A 25,299-nucleotide genomic window follows, 5' to 3' on the forward strand; every position below is an offset into this window, starting at 1 on the left:
ATATATATGTGTGTCTGTGTGGAGTGTTGGCGGAGGGGTGTCGAGGCCCGAGAGCGGCCGAAGTGAGGCTGTGGAGGGAGGTTTGTGGAAATGGTAATCATTTGTCGTATTGATTCGGCTGTAGCCAGGGCAGCCGGCACACACAGGCTCGCTCGCATACACGTGCACACACACTCGTAGACACTGACTGACTCGCGCACGCACGGACGCACGGTGCGTGGCAGGAATAGACCCCTTCATATTGATCCCCTTCACATTCCCTTAGCTCGGCTGCCACACACACACATACTCACACTTCACGGGGCCTGCGTTAAACACTAACACGGATCGGGATTTTCTGTCTCTGTTTGTTTTTGCGCTAATGGAAATAATGTATTTGTAAAATACATTTGAATAATGAAATCAGTTTAACCAAAAACGAATTACTCACTTAAGCTGTGTTTTTGTTTTGTTTTTCGTTGATAAGCCTCGTCTTAGGATGATACTAAGCTCGGCTGTTTTGTTTTCGCTCGCAGGTCAATGGCTGCGGGGCTGAAGAAGGAGCTGACAGAGGCTGTCCATCAGAAACTCACAGCAGAGAGAGAGAAACAGGATGCATTGGACCAGGTGAAGAAATACGCACCAAACCTCAGTGACGCAGTCTTCCCAAATAATTTCAGGTGTTTGTTTAAAAAGGGCTCGGGGCACAATGCAGGTGAGGTGTTTGCTGAGAAGAAAATGAATTGATACTGTGTGTACATAAATTACAGCTATGCCAGGTTTTACCGCTACATTATTTAAATGTGATTATCTAACTCTTCTACCAGTCAGCCTATTGATTTTTCTCGCTGACCCATCTGGATGAAACATTTAAGCCAGGTGTACTGTACTACATAAACATGAATACTAATACTCATGATCTCCTCTATTCTCCCTTTCCCTTGAAGATCTTCCTTGCTGTTCCTTCTCTCCCTGCAACCCCCCCACCCCTTGCCTTTTTGATGATTAGTGGCATATATCCGGTGCTAGAGCCAGGATTATCTTGTCCAAGAAAGGGAGGGGTATATGCGGGACCTAAACCTAGCAAGGTGATTTGGAGCGTTAATTCCTAGGTGTAATATTCCCTGATATTCCCTAATGTTCTAGCTGGGAGCTGGGGGGAATCTCAAGGGAGAGCAGTTGTCAGAGCTGAGCTGCTGCTGTACAAAGGCAGAATGGATAATTAAGGCCATAGCCAGTGTAGGGAAGTGATGTTCATTTAGATTTGACAAACTCTGAATCCAGCCGTAAGCTTCCCCACACCACGGTGCTCTCTCATGCCTTGATTATGTGTTTTGTTCCCTTTTTTTACCTTCAAGTTTCTTCCTTTATGTATTTCATTTTCTCTTCCATGCCTTCTTTTCTTTCCCACTCTTGTTTTTCTGTCCTCTCTCACTCATGTGCTCTGTTGTTTTCTTCTCTTTTCGTTTTGTTCCCCTTCACTCACTTTCCTTCACCTTACTCCGTTTTTTTCCTCCACTCTGTCCTTGTGAATAATGCAGTCCACATAACACGGCTCTCCTTTCTTCTGTTTAGTGCACCATGGCTTGACAATTGTGATAGCCCAGGGCCAGTAAGACACCAACTAAGGCCAGCTGATTGGTCAGTCACAAGCCATGTCAGCGCTCGCGAAGAGTTCTTCATCTATTTCACGAGTGTTGAAAACTCTTTCATGTCTGCCTTTGCTGCGTGGCTGGCTCTCTTTTCTCTGTTGTCTGTGATCAAAAATTTTGCATGACATTTGTCAGAGGTATGTCAGACTATTGATTGAAGCAGACGTGCCAATGACTGCTAGTGCAAGAATTATCAAGAAAAAAAAAAGGTCTCTTTCTTCTATAATAAAAGTTGCAATATTAAAGGATTTTTTTTCCTCATGCTGACACGTTTCGGGAAATTCCTCAAAAATATGGAAACATCTTATAAGATAAATAAGTTGTTTTTCTTCTCCCAGTCCCCATGGTTTTAATTTTATCTGCACTTAATCCATCAAGATGAAGTTTTCTTATTCTTATGGAAAAATTTAGCAATTAAATGTTCACAAATAAATACAGTAAATTCCTTTTCTTTCTATCATTAAAAAATACAGTTTCAAAAATAGACTGCTGTCTCACCGTAAGACGGCTCTGGGTTTGAATGCGGCGGCTGGGGCTTTTATGTGCAGGTTGCTGCATGTTCTCCCTGTGCCTGCATGGGTTCTCATCAGGTAGTCCAAAGACATGCATGTTAAGTTAACTGGGCTTCCAAATTAGCCGTAGGAGTGTAAGTGTGTGTCCGTGGTTGTCTGCTTCTCTGTGTAACCCCTGTGATGTGACTGGCAACCTGTTCAAGGTGTTCTCTTCCTCTCACCCTATGACAGCTGGGAGAAGTTCCAGATCCCTGTGACTAAATTGAATAAGCGGTTAAGAAAATGGAGGCATGAATGGAACATTTTAGGGGTTTTTTCTTGCTCATTGTGATTTATACTAAGCTGAAACATCTAGTGTTTGTTCTGCAAGTCTTGCAAAGTCAAGTTTAGTGTACTACTAAAGGTTTTTCTTCAGTTTACACTCTTGCAGTGGGGGCTGTTCACCAGCTGATAGTGCTGACAGTTCTATTGCCCAGTGCAGGGCCTGTAATCCTGGAGGACCCACGCAGGAAACTTTGGGGTTTCAATGATGGAGCTGTTCCAGCGATCATCAAGGGGTATTTGATGCGTTTAGACAATGATACAGATGAGCTTGGCGAGCTGATTAAGACCATTCTCTGAGGAAAAGCACAGAGTGTTGTGCCATGTACTATTTGTAGCATTGCAGTGAGATGTTGGTGCACATACTTAGTGGACCACAGTGTGACCGTACCTGGCTTCAAGACTTTTTGTGTGGACAGAGACATTAATCTTAGCGGTTAGAAGAAACGTGGAGGGATTGATATGCTACCTAAGAAGGAAAGTTTCTGTGGCTTGGATAGTGAACTGCTAGCTGTTGGAATGCATCCATAATACTTGCCAAGGGAATTCATCAGCGCTGTAATTGTTTGAATCTCATTGGAATCAACACACCGTTTGGATTTTTGGGTTCCTCGATGAGCTTATGCAGAGGTCATCAAAATGACTGTGGCTGTAGTGAATAGCTGTGGATAATTAATGGAAAGTACAACGCTTACTGGATATGCAGCTGAAAACTTTCTCTAACATCTGTTTCAGCTTCGCTGCCACAGGGACAGCTAGCAAAGCACCTTATATGACCGTACCCACGTTGATTTTTGATTAAAGTTCCTTATTTTATCATGTTTACTTTTGATTGATTCCCTTTTTTATCTATACAGTAATTTTTCAAGATACTTTTCTTTGTGATGTTTATTTATTTATTGAGCTAAGCGAGCTTTCATGTTTTAGCTGTTTGTTTAGCTAGGTCCCATTGCCTGGGAATAGAGGCCTCTGAGACCATTATCTAACTCATGTTGTAATCTGTGCCTGAGTTTGCAGTCTTCACACAGATTTTTGGACTAGTTGAACTGTAGGTTACTAAACTGCCTCAAATTGAAGCTTTTGTTTTTGGCATGAAGTACACATTAAACACACAATGAAAGCTGTGAAATGTCAACTCCTTGATTTTACTGTTAAGATTTCTTAAAGTGGACTTACTTGGCTGATCCAATCCCAAACTCCAGTTCCTTTTTTGTTTTTCTTTTATCCCACAACTTCGTGGATACAGGATTGCAAAACTGTGGGCACACTTTACAAGCTAGCCTGACTCTACAGGGCCTCCAAAGAACTGGGCTAGCTGTTTCCCTCTGTTTCCATACTTCATGCTAAGCTGAGCAAACAGGCTATAGCCCTATATTTAATGGATTAATATGAAAGTGTAAGAAATGTTCTCATCCAGCTCTTACCCATCGCATCATAGTATTTCATCACAGCCTTTCAAGGAGCAACAGCCATGAGCATCTAATGACTAAGATAGTAAAGCAGACACTGCAAACCCCTATCAGGTGACCTTAATGGACTGACAAGTTAGATGAGTTCAGAATCTTGCCAATATCAATAATGGACTTCCTCTCTGGCCTTTTAGTATTAGGAGAAACAGAGTAGAGCCTTCTGGCATGGAACCTAAAGTCTGCTTTCCGCTTTAGTAACTGAAGTGGTAAAAGTTCATGCAGCCTAAGTAGTATGTGCATGTTTTGGCTTGTGGCTGAAACACATTGCTCAGCTAATAAAAATGCTCCCAATACTACCGGTGTTGTTGTAACTGTAACTGTAATGTTTCAGTAACCTTTGGGTTTAAGTTCAAGATACTGTATGAGCAAGTACAATGATTACATCTGGTTGTAAATGATTCAGTTAATCACTCTAATACTTTTTTATTGTATGTATCAAAAAGTATGTATTTGTATATGTTATGCGCTCACTGACCCACCTTTGTACACAGTCCTTTGCATTTTTCCTTTGCATGCTTCGTGTCCTCCATCATTTCAAAAACCAATGAGCTTTTCAGTGAATTTGACTCCAAACTGTGTTTAAACACCTGTGTGATGGCCGTTGTGACTATGACTCCTTCATTAGGTCCCAATCTCGGTTATTGAGCGGCAGAAGATGAATTATCCAATGGTGAAAAAAAATCAAAGGGTTTGAAATGGTAAATGGTACTCTACAGTGGCTTATAGAGGAAATCTATATTACAAATTGCCTTGGTGCACAGAAGCTGAACCTCAGATAGCTCTGTCTTTTTCTCTATGTATGTCTTTGTATGCACAGTGTATACTACGTAGGTGTGCGCGAAAGAGTCTTGTTTGCGTTTTCTGGGTTTGTTTAGTATCTTTTTTCTGGTATCAAGTTAACGATTCGCATGTTAGTCAGTTTTGCGCTTCCATGCATGCTGCTCAGGACATACACACACTGATACACACACACACACACGCACACACACACACACACGAAGAGATACATGCACACTTTGCTTAGTCCTGTCCCTCTGCATGAGTCCAGTTCAAATACCAATCAGGGTAAAAATAAGGCATGTTTTTGTGATTGATCAGATCATCCCTCTTTCCCTCTCCCTCACATTTACTCAGCCATACACACAACACACACAATCATAGTCATTAGTGTGTTTACCTCAACTTCTTTGAGCATGAAGTTAAAGATTTCAAGCAGTTTTAATGAGAATTTGCAGAGAAGTTTTCAGATAGCAAAGTTTATAAGCATGTTTTCATGTTCTTAAACTTTTTTAGTTGCCCAAATATCTTTACAACTATTGATGTCATCTGTACAAATACAATTAGACAGTAGATTTTAATCACTCTGAGTCAGCGGGGCGCTTGCCTAGTGATTACAGAGAGAAGTCTGGTCCCTTGTTAATATCCTTGAGAAAAACATAGAACTGCCAAAAAAAAAAAAAGGGAACAAAGAGTCATCCTGCTACCTCCTGTTACCACCTTTTCCCACAATGAATCATTAGGCAGTATTTAACTGCATACAAATTCTGTTATGAAGTATTTTTTTTCTTTGGGGGGGTAAAATACAAAGTTGCATCTGAATGTGCAAAAATACTTTGTAGATTTGTACCAATCAGTGTGTGAATGCACAATATAAATTTAAGTTGCGCAAGGGTGTGTTGAATGTCACTATAATGTGCAGTTAGGTCCACGTAATATTGGAATTTCCCTAAACATAATCTTTTAATAGTTGTATGACTAAAGTCAGCATGAACTGCATTAACCAATGAGGATGTGTCACAGGGTGAGAGGTGGGCGCAGTCCTTCATAGAGCTAACTCAGAGAGACGGACCACCATTCATGCTCACATTTACACCTACAGCCAATTTATAATTACCAATTAACCTCACAATCATGTCTTTGGAGTGTGGGAGCTGACAGTGCTAAACACTGCATCAACCAAGCTGATATTGCACTGAAAATAAAAGCCACACCAGCTCTGCAACAACATTATTTTGGAGATGAAGTTATATGGAAATGGCAGGAAAATGAGTATGAAGAAGGCTTGGAAGCATACAACTTCATCTGTAAAGTGTGGTGGAAGCAGTGTGACACACTGACATACATATCTTCCAGCAGCGCTGGATCACTGCTGTTTATCGATGATGTGACAGAAGACGGAACTGTATAGGAATACACTATCTGCTTGGTTTCAGCTGTACTGGAGCGAAGTTGACTAGATGGCATTTCAAAGGAGAGATGGACAGTGGCCCAAAACACAATCTAAAAGCAACCCGGGAGTTTTTAAAGGTAAAGAACTGGAATAATCTGCATTAGCAGAGTCAGTCATGTGATCTAAATCCAGTTGAGGTACATTTTATAGGATAACTGTAATGAAGGTCTGGGAAGTTTTTCCCCCAAAAGCCATCGTTTTGTCTTTTTATGTCAATCCGGCCATCATTGTCTGCAATATAATATTTTAAAACATATTTAAATTAAGGCTTTTAATTATTAATATATGGTTTTGGTTGATTTATATGTGATTTATACATCAGTGAGAACAAACAACCCCTGGATTAACACGGAAGAGCTTTATGCAAATGTACAGTTTATAAGGTTGGGAAACCTGCAGTCAGCTGAGACTGAAGAAGTCACTTGGATGAGTAACGAAACGTTGAAAACGCTACGTCCAGATGAACAGAATCAACTGTCTGGGACTCGACTGCTAGAATTAGGGCCTTATTCATTTGTTTTGCCAATATGTTTTTGTAAATTTGTGGTCCTAACTGCGTAATAGAAATTTTCCATCAAATCATGTCATCCAGTACTCGTGCGTTCTCACCCCAGGGCAACAAATACTGCTATTCTGTTGCTGGCACAGAAATGCAGACAGGTATCTTTGGCAGTGCCTTGACACGTCAGCCATAGCAACACCGGACGGACATGGATAAGTAATGTTTCTCTTTTAAAAAGTCCACATTTGAAGGTCTAGGCACCAAAGACTGGTTGTTTAGATTCATGGCTTCACAAAACACCCATATTTGAAATCCTGGAAATGAGAAAAAATATTTTTTAAAGCAATATGGAAAGATTTTCTCATTTGAGCCAGAAAAAGTCACAATAGGACCACTCAAACTAGTTTCAACTGCGTAACTTTTTGTTTGCAGATTTTTGTAAAAAAAACAAAAAACAGCATGTTGTATGTGCAAGCCTGTAAATATCTTTGTGGTTTTTGTTTGCAATCTGGCTAAGTGGACGCAAAACAAACGTGTTGTATTTCAAATTTTAGAGACACTTGAGATGTCGGTTCGCCGTAACGGTTGTAGCTGTTCACTGATCTCACTCATTATACCCGATAGAAGCCCCCAAGCCTGGACTAATTAGCTAAGAACGACCTGTGCTTGATCACCATTTTCACACACAAACATACACACACATGGCGAAATGAGGACAGACAAATGAAGCTCATTTGTTTAGTTGATGAATAAAGAGAAGTTGCCCAATTGTCTGACTGTTAAACCATGGAATGGACTTTGTATTTGCACAGTGTGTGTGCATGTGTGTCCCATCACCATCCCACACAGCTCATTAAGCTACACTGCTGTAATTCATTTGAGAGATGGAAAGGACAGTCAAGCAGGAAAACGAACCATGTTTTTTCCCCTCGCATGTTGTTTCTATAACTTTTCACGTCCTTCTTAGCTGTCACCCAATATCCTTCTTTACCAAAGAAGGCTGTACATTTGTGTTTCTATCTCAGTACAAAACCATGAAAAGTTCCTGTACAGACGGGTTCATAGAGGTGACATATGGCAGGAAGAATTTAGTCTCAGACTGGAAGGAAGAGGCGATAAGAAAAAGGTGTATTGAAAGGGGTTTTTTTTCTCCTCTTTGCTGTCACCTTTGGTTTTTGTTTTATTGATAATGTTTTGGATTTCTTAAGCTTTTCGTTCAAGCACAAAATAGGCAGACTCACATCAGTCATAGCTCTTTTATTTTATTTCATGTTTTACTTTATAAACAGTTTGTCACCTTGGTCAAGATTTACAACACTTTTAAAACGAGTGGAAATTAGTTTGGTTTTTTTTAATAAATCAAACATGAGAGTGTTTAATTAATCAAATAAAAGTAAGGGAAAATACTAATACTGTAATTATTCAAGGTTAACATCTAATTATTTCACCTTGGCAACAAGGTTTAGCTCTGCTAAATTCGCCCTCACAGATTCCAAGAGTTGTGTTGTGTCACTCTATTACAAGCTGTGTTGTGTGATAGCCCTACGTCGCTGAGTTTTCAGCTACCGCACTGGACTAAGAGCATCCATGAGGAGATTGACCTTGGCACATTTTTATTTATTTATTTTATTTGTATTTATTAGTCATCGTGTGTGGATCTGTGTGTGTGTTTGCGTGTGCAGGAGAACATAATGAATTATGTATAAATGCCTTGCAGTTAAAAAGCAAACCACGTACTGCAATGTATGCTATATTTATCCATCCATCCATTTTCTGCTGATTATCTGGGTGCAGATCATGGCGGCAGCGGCCTAAGTAGAGACACACACCTTTGGCAGCATGTTCCAGCTCTTCCAGTTTCCACACCAGCTGTGAGATGTAATCTCTCCAGCATGGCCTCGGTCTTCCCCGCGGCTTCCAAGCAATCACCTAGGAGGCATTCAGGAAGCATCCTAGCCTGTTGACCGGACCACCTTAACAGTTTCCTTTCGATGTGAACGAGTTATGCTGAGGTTCTTAGAATATTTTTAAGGGAGATCCCAACCACCCCTTGGAGGAAGCTTATTACCGCCATGATCTCATTCTCTCGGTCACTACCTAGAGCTCACGTGCGTAGGTTTGGGTAGAAATGTAGATCGAGTGGTAAATCAACAGCTTCGCTTTTTTGCTCAGCTCTCTCTTCGCCACAATGGACCGCTACAGCATCTGCATCACTGCAGACTTCACACCAACCCGTCTGTCAATCTCCCGCTCCCCTCTCCCCCAAGATGCTTTGGGGCAGCGCCTCCTCCCCGTAACTCTGTGCTTTGCCAAACTCATCACTGAAACAAAACAGCACGGATGCACCTCAGACCCTAAAATTGCTCTTTTGTTTTGCTGCTGTTATTTAAGCACTTGCGCGACCCGGTCAGCCGGACAGCTAAACATCACTCATTGTGCTATTGCGAATCCCTTCAATCCATAACGCATTTAAAGTTTTCTGTTGTTTGACTTTTTCATCAAACGTAGACTTTTTTCTTTTCTTTTTTAGACGCTGCACGACAATATTTGCACATTTCTTTTTCTTTTTTTTGTCAGTAATCCTGTTACGCCTCAAGGACTAGCTTACCCTCCTTTATACAGGATCTGTGGAATAAAAGTGCAAAATTGAATTATTTCTAAGGTTGGATGTTGTTTGATATTATATTAGTGCTGGCGTATTGACTGAACTTGGTAAAATATTTCCATTGTATGCCTTACAAGTTTAAACTTATTTTCTACTGATTCCTGAAGGGGCTTGTGAAACTTCAACCAAGGCTGGTTATGTAGCTGTGCACACACAGGCTAGATGCAAGACAGAGGATTTCAGTAATGGCAACCACTGATAAACAACCCAGCAGCATGCGTAGGAGAGTGTGTGATGAAAGGAATCGGGGAAAAGGAGTCAGGCCACGCAGCAGCAGACGAAGGTAATTAAAGAAGCCATCATCAGCATCATTAATATGCTAGATCTGCTGTGGCCCACTGACTAGTCTAATGGAGAACATGTCATCATCGTCACCATTAGGGAGAGTGGGACACACATAAACACACGCACACACTGTCTTAATGTTGGGTCACGCCACGATTACCACCATTAAGCCTAGAGTGAGAAGGCCTGCTTAGGAAGCCTCATTCTCTTTTACCATCATACATGCACGCATACAGTGCACACACAGAGCCCCGCACGCACTTGTGGATCTTTAATTCAGACCATGTGAGTGATAAGTATGCATATTTAAGTGATGTCAGGCCTGTTGGGTCTTTTAATTAGACAGAATGAATGAATGTTTTATAAAAACGTGTTTAACAATAAATGTGTTCATTAATTTGATGAGAGGATGTGCTCTGATGAGCTGAGTGGAACAGAGTAATGGCTCATATTCGGCTCTAGCGGTTTGATGGTTGTAGAAGCAACAACTAGGCTATCTGTTTCTGATTTTATACTCATTTTTATGTTCCTCTCATTACCAAGAAAAGTCTGCTTTGACGCATGTTTATCCCCTGACCTTGGACGGTTTGGTGGCTTTTAGTGAAAATACACTTTTGTCCAATGCGCAATGTGATACCGGTCCACAGCTCCATGGAGAATAGAAAAGATGGAAAATCTATTAACTTCTAAAGTCTCTACAATCATTCGCTCTCTTTCTTTTCTTTCTTCCTTTTATATTTTCCATCTGCAGGTATGCTTTCAGGTTTGTCATGAAAGTTCATTCAGATGTATAGGTTCAGAAAAAAATGTTGGAGTCCAGCAAAGTCTAGCTTGCATCTATTGAAAAGCGTAGGCTGGAACGACTCGGGCTTTTTTTTTCTTCTTCTTCTTTTTTCTTTTTGGTAGGATAAATAAAAAAAATAATTAATTAAAAAAGAAATGGTACAGCAGCTGTAAAGATTTGAAATCTTTCACCAGCGCAGGAGTAGTCAACTCATATTCTGGAGCATAAAGCTGAAAGGACAAGAGGTATCACCAAACTTGGTTATAAATGCATTTTGTTGCCCCTTTTAGCCCCCATCATCTGCTAAAATATTTGTGCAACAAAACCAATCTAAATGTTAAGCAGGTGTGCTGACTTACTCCTCCCCACTGTTGCAGTGGCACCTCCTTGTCTCCCCCCTCCCACACCATCCGTTTTCTACAAATGTCCCTCCCTCTTTCTCACAAACCCTTCTCTCTGCCTCCCTTGACACTGCTGGAAACAGAGTGATGATGTGTAATTTAGACCTAATCGCAACATCAGACTTGTGCTGCGATTTACATCCCTCCACTAGCTGAGCCAGTCAGACAGTCAGGAGGGAGATGTTAATGTGAGACCGCAGGTAATTACTGTCATTACAGCATGCCGCAGATCCTGCCAGTGTACGCGCGCCCATGTGTTGCGTGGGTGGGTGTTATTTGATCTTTTGAATGGTATAGCTTGATATATTTGCGCTTATAATTAATATGGGTGTGTTAATATGCGGGGGTTTTGCCAAGACGGCTTAAACAGAACTTTTTTCATGTGAATATGCGTCAGAGCACGAGACAAAACACAAGATGAAGTCACAAACAGTGACAATATTTACTCCACTGTTAATGTAATTACAATCGATAGCCTGACTCAGTTTATTCTTCAAAATTGAATGATTTGCTTGATGTAATTTCACCGATCCCACGGTTTCTCTTCAGCGCTTATTTGCTGAAATGCAACCCTTCCTTAATCCAATCCTAATTAAAAGCGCAATTTTTCATCATGTTACGCAAACTGAATTATTAATTATGTGTCACTGGCGTCTTCACAGCCTCATTGCTTACTCTTATGCATGTCAGTTCTGTTTTTTTCAGTGGATGCATAAGGTATTAAACAAATGAGTGTCTCATGCATTTCCTTGTGTTGCAACAGATTTGAATTTTTACAGTGAAAGAAAAACAAAACCCGATGTGTTGTCTGCTGCTTCGTATTTTCTTGTGCAGGTGAAAAATTCATCAGCTTTAGAGGTTGTAAACTTTTGAACTGGTGCCTCTGTTTGTAGCCCTGGGCTGACTGACTTCTGTCAGATAAACTCGTTAATATTTTAAAAACCTTGACCTCAGGCAACTAAAAGTGTGGGTTTTTTTCTGTTTTCCTGCAGCCCATCTGGATATGGGCAAAACATATTTAATGGATGCTCAATCATCAGGAAACAGATGCCGAGTTCTGAAAGTTTTTGGACGCTACAGACAATAATCTCTTTTATTTTTAATGCTGATAGTTTTTTGTTGGCTAGCCATTGCCTCCTTCACTTTTCACTACCGTTATTTGTCCTGTTATGCTCACTTGAAGTCACTGGATGATAAAATGAATTATAATGATTCTTAATCACTTTTCTTTGTTTGATTGCTCAGGAATACAATTTCTTTCGCAGCAACAGAATCAGTCTTATCTATGTGTTAAATTTAAATCTTCTTTAACTTTCTGGAAACACGTTGGCAATATAAAATAATAAAATATATATTTTGTGCACGTGTGAGATTGAAAATACACATGCAGATATACACACAGATGCACACCGTGCTTGATTCATCTCATACCTGCAGTTGATATTTTGACATTTCGGGTTAATCATTTGACATTTTTATAAACTTAAATCACGGCCCACATATTGGAAACTTTTTCTGTGTTTGCTCAAGTCTTTGTGGGAAGATGGTATGGCATATCAAGGTGTTTCTATGGCGATAAGGGTAATATGTCAGGGTCCCCAGAGTTTAGGCCTGGAAAGGTCCTGACTGATAAGCAGAATGAAAAAGTCAGCAGTTTGGCCAGTGCCATCCAGTCCCTGTTCACCCCACACCCATCTTTTCCCTTTCTCCAATCTCGCCTCCAGTCTGCTTCTGCCCCTCCACCCACCCACCAAATCCTCCATCTCCCCTCCCGCCTGCTTAATACCTCACCTTGCTATTTATACCTGTGTCTGCAAATGCCATCTCTTTCATCCTCCATTATTCTCCATTTACCTAATTTTTCTCTTGTGTTGCCATTATGCTCTATTTTTGACATTTAGTCTCACCCTTTTTGCACCCCCTCTATTTAAAGCATTACTTACCCCTGCTTTTTAGCTTTTCTTTAATCACACCTTTGCTCCCCTCCACCCCACATTTATATTTAATATGATGTTTGCATCTGAGCGTGTGCACAGGCGTGTCTGTTTACAAGACAGAGACATGCAGTCCATAAATGTGTGAAGCTGCAGGATGTTAATATTTTTAAAAAATACTTTAAGCTGCTAACCTGTTTAAATTACTTGGGATTTGGTTAGCGTGAATATCGGTGTGTACTTCACTAATCTGCTGGGTAAAGTATAGAAAAGGGGGCAGTATATCTGCAATAAGGAAATGCTGAAAAGATTGCAACTGCTTAAGTTTTGATGGATAATTCTTGGCTACTGTATCGACTGTAGGTGATCACGCTCCGGTCAGAGCTGGAGGGGACGCGGTCTGACAATGCAAAGCTTCTGCACGAGAGCCAGCTGGTCATGACTAATGTCAACCTTTGGATCACTGAGCAAAAGTATGGACACTCCCAACATGTTTTTTGTGAATTTAAAAAATAAAAACAGAGGATTTAAGGAAATAAAAGGAAGTTATTAATGTTTTCGTAGTTGGCACATGCTATAAAATATGTGTGTATCATATAGTGTACTGTTATGTGTAGCTACAGTTCAAGGTCAATCTACAAAATACTTTATGTTGTAGAAAATATTGATTTTATATATTTAAACCTGTTTAATGGTGCATTTTGATCTATTTGTTTATATTCAAACAACTAAAGGACAGCCAAAAACTGTTGATGTGTTAGTTTGTGTAGAATTACATTAAAAAAATGTGTCTTCCTTACTAAGGGCTTCCAGTGAGAGCATTATTGCCCAGATTAAAGCCCAAAACAAAGCTCTGCTTGTCATCACTAAAGAGAAAGAGTAAGTATATTTGGCACAGCGATATTTTTCAGTAGCTAGATTTGTTTGCGTTTGTAGACAAGTATGTTCGAATGAATGCGTTTCAACCCTGTACATCGCTTTATTTAGGGAATATGACTGAAGATGGTCGGCGGTGGTTTGGAAGTGAGGCAGCATGAAGTGTGTCTGTGTACGTGTGTGTGTGTGTGCATATGCTGAGGTGATTCAGGTAGACTCCCTGACATACTCACACCTGACAGTGTTTCTGTTTAGTCATGTCTCATAAATACACGCATACATGGGCGTGACATATTCTTCATGCCAGAGATCAAAGCTGTCTAGCTACAGTGCCATACGTTCATAATCCCCACCCAGCACCACCGTAACCATGTTCTCCTCTGTCTGGACTCACACGTGTCCTTGTTCATGTGTGCTCGTGTGTGCTTATGTTTTTGTCATGTTACCATGTGGCTCTTGTGCATAACAGACTCCATACACCTTTGTCGAAATCACATCTCCCTCAATGGTTCCTTTTCATAATGAACACAGTCCTTCAATATTCCCTAACCGGAAAATGTCTGCTTCCCGCCCCCCCTGCAAATAAAACAATTTCAGAATTCTTAATAGGTCTGAAATTGGTGGGCACAGCAAGATACTGAAATAGATAGTCACTAGGGTAAGTGATAAATGCTGTGCAAAAAGAATTGTGTTATAATGGACTACAGTATATGCGTGTATGCGATGATGTCTGAACTGCTAGTTAAAGGCTGCTCTGGAAAAGAGAGAAACGCGGTCATCACTGGTGTTGCTTGAAAGACTATTTTGTCAGCAATGTTAACAAGAGTCTCTTGATGATAATAGGTGTCTGCTATTCTTCCTCTCTATGTATATTTCTCTGTTTAACGCGTCGCTCTGCTTTTGTCAGATGCCTTCAGGAGGCTAATGACACACTGAAGGCGGAGGTAAAGAGACTGAAAGAAGCGGTGGATGAGAAGGAGAAAGACATGGAACTCTTCAAGGTGAACAGGGGCAGAGTGGAAAAGCAATGAACTACAAATAAGGAGATACAAGAGCGAGTCAATCATAAACAGGTTTGTTTTTTATAATTGTTTGCAGGCCCATCTCCGGGACTGGGGAGTACAGCAAGACAGGAAAACGTGAGTCATCTACATTTATGTGGGCACGTGTATGTGTGTGTGTGTGACCACACATTTAAAGGCATACGTTTGTTTGCATTCAGCAGCTGATCAAAGTTTAGCATGTAACAAAAGCCACCACGTTTGGCTCTTTCGCACACAATCTGGTCGGAACAAAGCTGATGATGATAGTAACAGCAGGAGTGCCAAGTTGTGAATGAAACGCCCCGCGGGCCCGGCCACCTGTGCGTAGCAGTGCCCGTGTGTGCGCACGTGCTGCTGTTTTATTTCTTCTTCTTCAATCTGAATATGTTATTCATGCTGGGCCTTTAACAATGATTACACTTCAATCAAGTGCCCATCCTCTCCTGCTTGCCACCCCCGTGGCTGCCAAATAGCATTCATCAATAGAGAGGAGATATATTTATTATGTTCATTAAGCCAATGAAAATGAACGTGGCACAGATGGGATTGGGTGTAGGATGGAAGTGAGAAAAGAGGGTGCGCGCGTACGGGAGAGGGGGTGTTTGTGGGGGCACCTGCCTGCAGCGCTACTCCCCATACCCCAAGTGTGAGCCCCCCTAAGGTACCCCTCATTAACAGCTCCCCCGCCCACGCCCCATTCTAACCTCACCCCATTTTTTTTTAACATGTGCTCATGTTGCACCCCTCCCCTAACAAACCACCAGACTCTGTTTCCAAAACGGATCAGATTTGTTTTGACTGGGGTAGGTTTCCAGTGCTATTCAAAGCTGTCAGTCATTTTAATGATATCATTAAGGGGCCGCGACAGAAAGATGAATCGCTTTTCTTTGTCTTTCCCTCATAATTGCGAATGAGCAAGTGAGAGGGACAGAGTGAGAGAGGCAGTTCATATAGATGTATGCATAAGAGAGGGTTTTGATTGAGCGAATATAATAACACGGAACGAGATAAAAACAGTGAATGAAAGCCTCTTCCATTGTGTCACCCCCATCCAGCCCCTCTTCCTCCTTTGCCCCCCTTTTTTATTCCATTCCTTCATTATGTTGATTCCTAATTTATTTTATTTCATTAGTATGCCCACACCTTCCCCCACACTCGCACCTACCAAAAAATGCCATATGTGTTAAAATTGCACTTCTATAAAGCAATAGATAATGTCATGATTGCAAGGCAGCCGTATACATTCAGAGTGTAAATTTCATTACTGGTGGGACAGGGGGTATCTTAACAATGTCTGTCTGCTGTCACTATCACTGACAGCAGTCAACACGGGGTGAAGGTTTTGTCATTAGATATGCCTTTATTAAAGAAATTTATTATGATTACCTGACCTACTGTTATAAAGCTGCTTGAATGAGAAGGCCTTTCATTGCATTTGTTATTTTGTGAAAAAGTAAAGCCCACAGGGAGGCGCGGAGAGGCCTGATGGAGGGGACCGCAATTGTGTTAGCTCGGTAAACGAAATTTTCTGCATTTCTCAACCTCAACAAATTACGTAAAACTCAACAAATTACGCAAAACTGAAGCTTTTTTACATGCAAATATAAATCTTAAGAGTCAAAAATGATATTGGCATATTTATTTGCATTTTCTGCTCAAAATCCACCTAGTGGATGAAGGATAAGGAAATCTCCAAGCATCAGCCAACTCGTAGCTCAATTTGCTGCCATAACGGACGGGAAAACTTAGATTTAGACACGCAGATCTAATAAGCGCTTGTTAATAAGGTGATGTTTTGACAAAAAGCATGTCTGTCTGAGCAGACATTTTTGTGTAACGGTGTTTACACTACATCGTGTCTATCCAAATCCATTTAGTAGCCGTTTCTGTAATTCTCGTCAGCAGCTGTTTTCCAGATGTTGTAGAATTGTAGATGTTCAAATATATATTTTTCTTGCACTGTAATCCCTTAAAAGCCTACTAGGAGTAACGCTTCTGAACCGAGCTGTTTCTGTTATATTTCAGGCCTCCCATAGGACAAAATGACTGGGTGTGCATTGAAAGTTAGTGAGCGTGGTCTCTGCCTATGCAGCTACTCTTGCAAAAACTCTAATGGTCGTCAAATTATTCATCTGAGGTGCCAAAAGTTGTCTTGGTGGGTACAGGGAAGGCCACATTTTTCTGGGGGAAAGAGTTAAAAAGTAGGCAAAACTTTATCTGTTTACCTTAGAAACCTTGTTATGAGGACAGTGATATCAATGCAGGGGTGTGGCTCTGGACATAGAACAGATTGTAGAGTTTGATCCTAAACAATGTACAATCTACAGTCCATATGTCAAAGGTTTTTGGCCACGGAGACCAAATTACATCTCTTATCAAACTAACACCTTGCCTTTCATTTCCACTGTGTAAATAAGTAGCCGAGTGGCAAAGTAAAAGGCTATTTTGCCATTACGGGTAAAAGCGATATTGCTCAAACTAAAAACCAATGATAGGAGTTGTTATGTGCACAATTAATGCCCTGGATCGGTGATACTAAAAAAGTTTGTTACACTCTTGTTGCGCAGTAACATCATAGTGTCAATTAACAATCTCATTAAAGCCCCTCATGATAATCACTTATACAAGTGTCTTGTACCTCCCTCTAAAGTGCTGCGTGTGGCCTGATGGGTTTCGATGCCGCTTGCCCCTCCTTTCCCTCCCACCTCTCTCCTGCAGAAATGCTTATTAAGAAGAAAAAGAAGAAGGATAAACTCTGACAACAGACATTACAACCCAAAAATGATTTCTGCTAATATCTGAAAATATGATACCAGTACACATTGATATGCAGTGAGTGGCGGAAACAGAGATTGATGCTGTTTGCCTCTGGCAGCACTGACTCAGTGGCTGCCTGACACAACCCATGTGGGGGAAGCGCTCATAAAGCATCAGGCTTCATCAGTTGCACCGCTAACGATGTGCTTCCAATTAAGAGCACCCAGTGATCACAGCAGAGGATTTGTACAAACAAGGAGAACCAAAGTGACAGAGAAGCAGAAAGCGGCGATGAGAGGGAGGCTGTGTGAAAAGAGAGCCGAGCCTTGCATAAAATTTACAGCAAAAATGAGGACAGTAAATAAGAAAGATGAGTGAGACTGGAGCAGGAGAGGAACCACGTAGTTTATTGCCTGGTTTAGAGAGCATGGCCGCTTGGCTTTGACACTAATGACTGTAATTATACACACACTGATTGGATTAGGCTGCTAATTACACACATCTGTGTTTGCGTGTAAACACAGGAACACATGTTTACACGGGCGCCAAGCCAAGCGCTCGGCACTTCGCCGGTTTCTCACATCGAGTGCATAAATCTCACACAGTTGTCTCAGCAGCGGAGATGATTCATGATCTGCTGAAGACCACATTACCGCGTAGGAAAGCGTTTAAATCATTTGAGGAAAATGTGTAGATGTGGCGCTTTGGATTTTATGGAATTGGCTTGTGGTTAAAGTTTGTGTCTTCTGTTATTTTTTTTTTCTCCCCCTTCGCTGTAGCAATGGAAACTCATGGAACTCGTCTTTCAAGCGGCATTCGAAATTTGAAAGATCAAAGGAAATTTCTGCATTTCTCTTATTAATGTTCTTTGTATCATCATTAGGGTGTGAAATTAAAAGATCTGCAAGGGTCAGTGGCAATTATGTTCAGTTTATAAATGTCATTTTCAGGAAATTAGGTTTTCTTACTTATATTGGCCAAGCTAAATTAGTTAGTTGGCTAATATGCAGGGACTCAGATTATATTTTGTCAGCTGGGGAATGTATGGATTGGTTTTTTTTGTGTTTCTCTTGCACATATTTGGGGGAACTTATCAAAAATATTCATGTTATCTAGATATATTTATAATTGTAGTTTGTTTTTTGCCATTAAAAAATTGTGTCGTTTTTTTGGAGCAACCATTTCTTTTGTTCAGTCTCTAAGCTACATGCTATAACTCAGAGTTGTATGATGATCCATAGAAATGCAAAATAATATTACATCCATATAAATGATTCAAAAATCAGAGAAGGAAATAGTCAAGAGATTGCTGGGTACCGTTTTTAAGCAGCGTTATAACTATCTACTGTTTTTGTTGTTGCCTTTGTTAGCTGCAAATGCACGGGAGCCGAAAACAATGTCAATTCAAATATTTGTGTCTTCCTCAAGTGTCTTCCACATCTTAAATGGTTTCAGTTGCGACTAATAAGGGCAAAAGTTTATGACTGCGTGTGTGTGAGCGTGCGCATGCATCTACAGGAACAATGGGACTATTTATTAGCGTTTCAATGAGTGCGCGCATCTTCTCAGCTGAGGCAAAATGGGACCGTCTTCCCGTCCGCTGCTCTGATAGAAAATCCCAGCTTGCTCTTTTACAAGAAAATTAACATTGGGGAGGTACAGTGGTACTTTAATGGGCTAAGAACTCTTCAATAAAGTATTTAGAAGGTTTTTTTTTTTCCAAATGCTAACTGGACAGGTTCACTGGGGCATGAAAGAAAGAGCGTAAAGCGGGGGCAGCAAGCTCTTCAGCCCGTACAGAGCACCATTATCCACCGTCGTTAATTTAATAGACATTCCTTAGACAGCCCTCGGTCTGAAGATAGGAGACCCTAACATTTGTTTGTCATTTCCCAAAACGGTTTTAATAAACAGTTAAAATCTTAAATGGCTTCTTGTACTCTTAATGTTCCCTGGCTGCGCTTGCGTTTGTTTTGTTTTTGTTTTTTGCTGCTTTGTTTTTTTTCCCCAGCTTTATATGCACTTTTTTATATAATTTAATGATTTCTGGAACCCATTTGCTCACCCATCTTTGAGTTTAGTAATAAGTTATAATGAAGATAGTTATAATGAAGATGATGCACGCCAACTTCTTTATGCCCCAGATTTCCGAGGACATTTGACTGAAACTGTTCAGTCAGGCAAATGCATGTCATTGTGCAAGAATAGGTAGAAGCAAGTGTAAACTTAATGTGCTTTTTAAGCTAAACTACAGACAAGGCAGTTAAAGGAGCTGCAAGAAGGAAAGAGTTTTATTATTCTGTTTTTTCTCTCAGACCGCTAAACTCCCTGCACTGTTTTAAAGAGTTTATTTTTCATGTATGTTTGTTTGCCTGTGTGCATACACTTGTGTTGCAGCATGGAAAAGAAGGGCTGCGTCGCTCTAAACCTCAGCAAAATCGAGGACATGCAGACCAGACTGCAAAGCAACCTGGAGGCCATCGGAATGCTAAATCAACAAGTAAGCGCTCGTCCACACGCGCGCACACAGACACACACAAGAACACGTACACACCGGGTCCTGACAGTCCTTTTACCCGACAGATACAAACACACACCCACACACCGGCCCACCTGCTGTTGAGCTCACACAGAAGAGGAAGCTTTCATGCGTCCAACTTCAAACACACAAGCGCACTTACACAGAGGCGCACGCAGACATCCATTTCCTCTTCCTACGATAAAAGTGAAAAATCGGCAGCGGGGTGGGGTGCGGGATGTAGGGGGGTGTACGTGGTGTGGGGAAGTGGGGTGTGTGTGTGCGGGGGGGGGGGACAAATCGTATCGGGAAAAGGCAGTGACGTTCCTTTCCACTGGTAAATGATTTCCCTTTCATGAAACTGAGAGAGAGATGTATATCAATACAGCCGTGCTGATCTCTCCATGACAGCATAGGGAAATGGCCCGCTGTGATAAAACAATGTGGGGGAAAAAACACAGAGGAATATTCTTGGGAAATGCTGACATTTTTTACTGTGTTGAGCTTCACAAGAGTCAACAAATCACCAAAGAAGAGACAAATCAAAAGTACTCCTCAGCCCCCTCAGTTCTCCAAAACTCCAGGGCCTAGGGAGCGGCTCACCCGACTTTTGTTAGTTTGTGAAGTGGCCTGCTGATTGACGGGGTATGACAAAAGCTGGTACTTGTTGAAGTTTTAATGCAGTGTTGTTTCAGTGAAGAGCAAATGACATTAGCTGTGGGTTTAGGATAGAGGAACATGGAGAAACGCAGAGGAGAACTCAGACAAGAGAGAAACAGAGAGGTGTTGTTTAACAGGTCAGGTGTGTAATAGCACCTCTTAATCTCTAGTGTGAATCATTACACACATCGATCCAACATGGACAGTATACACACACACATACACGCAGGCAGTCAGGAAAGGAGAGGATGTAAACATCTCACTCTGCAGTGAACACACTTGCGCGCGCACACAGAGCTATCAGTAAAGAAGTTGAATGGAATGACTCAGATTATGAAAGGCGTCGGGTTACAAATCAGGTCTGTGTCTCCTTGAATCAGTCGTATTTACTCATAGTAACAAACTGGTTTGACGCCGTCGCTTTCTCACTCGCCGAAAGGCATTATACGGAGCACATATGCATGATTTCCATCCGACTGTCAAGCCAATTTCATGCAAACTTTTGAAACGTCACAGAAAATTAACAGAGATGAAGACGAACACGAGAGGACTAAAAATCGAGATTCTTTTCGAGACTCGATCAGCAGCAGGGTATCGTTCTTCTGATGATATCCAGGTTGTCTCGTGGCTACACGCGACAATTAAAACAGGCATTAGGCAGCTGAACAGTTTTTATGCAACTCTTTTATAGTTCTGTAATTGCCATAATTTGCATTAAAACTATACAAACTGTGGAAAAATACGCACGCACACATGCTTAACTCCCTTCTCCCCTACTTATACGCATCCTTGTGTCCTTTTCATCCACATATATGCACACCAATTCACCCACGGAAAGTTAAGGTTGAGGAGACAAGCTGTGATTTTTAATTTCAACCCCCCCGCCTTACAATTAGAAAAGCATCCAGAGCCACAAAAGATGAGGAAAAATTAAACCGGTCGCGTGCAGTTAATTATAAATGTCAGACTCTGTGTTTTTCATCTAGAATTGTTATTGCTTTTGGCATGACTGAAAATGGACGTGTTGCAGGAGGTTTGCCTGTTGAGGATAGTAAATACCTTTTAAGCATCTTATGATCGTTTGACACGTCGACATGCCATTGGTTCTTCGAGGGTTAAGCCTAAGACCCGTGCTCAGAGTTTATTGAGCATGTGTGTGTCTCTCTGTGTCTGTGTGCATGCGTACGATGTCTGGACGGGTAATATTAGCAGAACCATCCGGAAATGTGTCTGTCTCATCTCCGTTTGTGTTTTTCTCTCTCCTTCACGCACACACACACGCAGACTCACACATGGCCAGACATGTTAATGTGACATCATTCTTTAACCACAGTTTTTACACGCACACACACACTTAAAAACAGATGTGGATGAGTGCAACTGTCATTACCCGATGAGTCTTTTTTGTCTTTACATCCTTTAATTTCTTATTTTACTCGTACTCACAGCTAAAAATACATTATTTCATATCTTTTGCTCTCTTTTATCTACCTTATTACAATTTTTAGACTGGCATATTTTGCATATAATTACCGAGCTTTTACAACAAACATAAATGCTTTTATTTTTTGTATTAAAAGCCATGTTTTAACTCACACTCCACGCTGCCTTTACCCAAATGTCCTTGTCACACACACACACAAATAAAACAAAAAATCCTCAATTTAGCTAGTCTATAATTGTGTTTCAGGGAGCCCAATCATGTCCTGACGATGTGCGATTTGTTTTGTGTCACGGATGATTTTGTGTCAAATCGACCTCTAATGATCGCTCAAATTGGCTGTTTTCATGTAGAAATTTACACTGTCGCATGACTCCCACTTGCAACCATTTCAAACTGTGAACACAATACAATCCTGAACCCCACCCCCCCACCCCCTTGCAATTTTCCATTTGCATTTCTGTTTCAACAGGCATGAAAGCGACTGTGAAAGATGATGAATTAATCACATAATGGAATGTCAGTTACTTGATGAGCACGATAGCTGTTCACTTTTGATGGTTGATATTTATTACTAACTTTGATTCGAGTTGTGTGATTCCACTGCTTCGGCTAAAGGAGAGCCGTGTTTTTTGGAAACTTCTCAAAAATTTGCCACTGTTCCTTTGGCTACACAAACATATTAATCTCTTTGTCTGCACATGTGCTTCTCTGTGTAATTTTCTTTCTTTTTTTCTCTGTAGTTAGGCAATCTCAGTCAGGAGAATAAGCGGTTGCGTAGGCAGCTGGAAGAAGAGAGGTCCATGCATAGACAAGTGGAGAGGAGTGGGCCCCTTCCTCCTCCCCCTACAACCACCATCCACCTCCCACTCTCTCTCAGTGTCAGCCCTCCTATCTGTGCCTCCCTTCCCTCATCCCTGGGCCTGCCTCGTCTTCTGAGTATAGTCCCAGTGACAGGGGACACTAATGGGACTCAAACCAAGCCGACTACAGTCAGAGTAGAGAGACCAGGTGAGTCCAAGGCTTCGGATAAAGCGTCCTTGATTAGGCCGTCTTCCAAGTGCGCTTTCTCCGCCTCTGTGGAAGATGCCGGGTCTAAGGGGACAAGCAGGAATCCGGCAAAATGAAGCCCCCTGAAGACTTTGACCTGCCATGGCTTTTGACCTTCAGCTTCTCGCTGGGGAGCATACCCAGGATGAGGTTAATGTCCTGCAGGTCAAAGTCAAGTCCCATAGTTCTTTGTGCCTAAGGGGGCGCTCAGAAACAGAAAATAATGGAATTTCTTCAGCCATATTTATATGGGTACTGCTGTTCCATGCAACGATTTATGCCAAGAAAACGTTCACATTGACAGATTACTTAGATAGACTTAAAATTATGATAACTGACTGTGTCCTCAAAAATGTTTCAGTGCTTCAAGCAATTACATCTTCAATTAATAATATTATTCTGCAGCAAAACTGCAGCAGTGAGCACAAAATCTCAAATGCACTTATTTGAAAATTCCCAACAGTTCACTTGAGCTATAACCAGATTTTTGCACCTTAAATGCACAAATGAACTAATCAAAACAAGAAACTTAATGTAGATAGAGTTAAACAGTAGATCTGAAGATGAGTGCCGCTTGGATAAATGAGAAACAGCACATGATCCATCCACAGGCGTGGTTCAGACGTTGATGTAAATGGCAGTAACGCAGCCTCTGATTATGCTCCAGCTGTGCACCACGTGTCCCGCGTCTGCTGCGGTGAATGTGGCCGTGCGTCTCTATGTTTGAGTACATTATGTGTCTGTGTACTCGTGTCTCTCTTTGAGCGACTGTGGGCGAGCGCGTGCTCGCGTGATTGGGTGTATTAGCTGTCTGATATTATGTTTTATACTTTCAAAACTGTTTATTGATTTTTTTTCTGTGCCCCGTATTGTGACGGTAGCAAAATAAAAACACATATTTGCAAGCGTCTTTATATTCCTCCCCACTTTTGTTTTGCATGTCAGTGTGCCAAAAATATATTATTTCTGCCAGTTGGATGCTTGTACTGTAACAATAACTGGCAGTGGTACTCGTTAATTAGGCTTTTGTAAAAAAAATTATACGACTGCTGAGTCAGGCATCGATGCTGATACGGGTAAGTACCTTTCTAGGAAGTAAAATCGTTCCATTGAAAGATCTAAAATGAGTTTGGGACCTGGGATAACATGTAGCTCTATAGGGCACGCGTTCCTCTATTCATGTTTCAAGTGTTTGAATAAGAGCAACTCTCATTCGCACAAATAAAGACTCGCAGAGGAAGCATGTGCATATCCAAAGTTATAAAGAGGGAACACTGTGATAATGAGAATTCTAGGAAAAGCAGGTCTCAGGCCACAACTAGCTTCTTCATCTTGCCTTTCTCTGTCACCGTGTCCACCTTCCTGTCTTCCAAACCCACTTTTTCTTTTTTTTTTTATCCTTCATTGGTTCTTTATATTTATACATATATAGCGGTTGTATAGCTGGTCAGGATGTCATACATTTTAATGATTTCGAGCGGAGCTGCATGTCCTTGTTAGCTTTGTTTTCCTCATTTGCCATGTCACACTCAAAAATATCCTTTTTTTATGTGCAAACACACACGCGTGCACCTACCCACACATCCACACACGCATATTCTTTTCACAAACACACACTCACACACACTTTCACAAATGGCACAGTCATTAAAAATGAAACCACAGGCTTTTTGAAAACTCCCAGGACTGAGGGAAAAGTCAGCAGCGCGGCGGTGAAAAGAGTCCCCCTGGAAACAATGAGGAGAATGATCATTTGTTGTTCTTGAAAACCCGGTGAGGTTTCACAGAGGTTAAGCTTCCCTTTGATGTGTTTTTAACTCGTTTCAGCTCTGTGGAGGGATTAGTCAGCCTCTCTCACACACACACAAACACAAATGCACACATTTACGCACACAACTACATGCAGGCTCTTAATTTCCACACCATGAGCTCTTCTCTCACAAAGACAGAAAAGCACACTACGGTCTCCTTCCTAACCTAATTTTATCAAATGAGCATGTGTGGTACTTCACTGCTGTGTGTGTGGTCCCTTGGAAATCTGTGGTAAACCAGCAAAATATTGCATGTCAGTATTTTTTTTTTTTATCCCAAATTAGCGTCGGGCTGTTAGTGAACAGTATGGGCCCTCAACCGCAAGAGAGATTTTAAAACAAAAAACAGAGAAGTTGAAGAAAATCATAGCACTCATTACAGTGTTTACGACTTATTATTTGATCCCCA

At 41.2% G+C, this 25,299-nt stretch overlaps 1 protein-coding gene across 3 annotated transcripts in view; it reads left to right on the plus strand.

Annotated features, from left to right (window-relative positions):
- The window catches only part of LOC120741382 (golgin subfamily A member 6-like protein 22), a 92,569-nt gene extending 68,035 nt beyond the window's left edge, over positions 1–24,534 (plus strand). For all 3 annotated transcript variants that reach the window (XM_040044250.1, XM_040044252.1, XM_040044253.1), the window contains 7 exons: positions 516–606; positions 13,098–13,207; positions 13,539–13,613; positions 14,518–14,611; positions 14,709–14,749; positions 19,808–19,910; positions 22,773–24,534. In XM_040044250.1, the coding sequence (XP_039900184.1) occupies positions 516–606; positions 13,098–13,207; positions 13,539–13,613; positions 14,518–14,611; positions 14,709–14,749; positions 19,808–19,910; positions 22,773–23,156 (898 nt within the window). In that variant the 3' untranslated portion in view covers positions 23,157–24,534. The remainder of the gene's footprint in view (positions 1–515; positions 607–13,097; positions 13,208–13,538; positions 13,614–14,517; positions 14,612–14,708; positions 14,750–19,807; positions 19,911–22,772) is intronic.
- The last annotated feature ends 765 nt before the right edge of the window (positions 24,535–25,299 follow it).

Source organism: Simochromis diagramma, unplaced genomic scaffold (genome assembly GCF_900408965.1).
Source record: "Simochromis diagramma unplaced genomic scaffold, fSimDia1.1 OVJJ01000602.1, whole genome shotgun sequence".
Classification (NCBI taxonomy): domain Eukaryota; kingdom Metazoa; phylum Chordata; class Actinopteri; order Cichliformes; family Cichlidae; genus Simochromis; species Simochromis diagramma.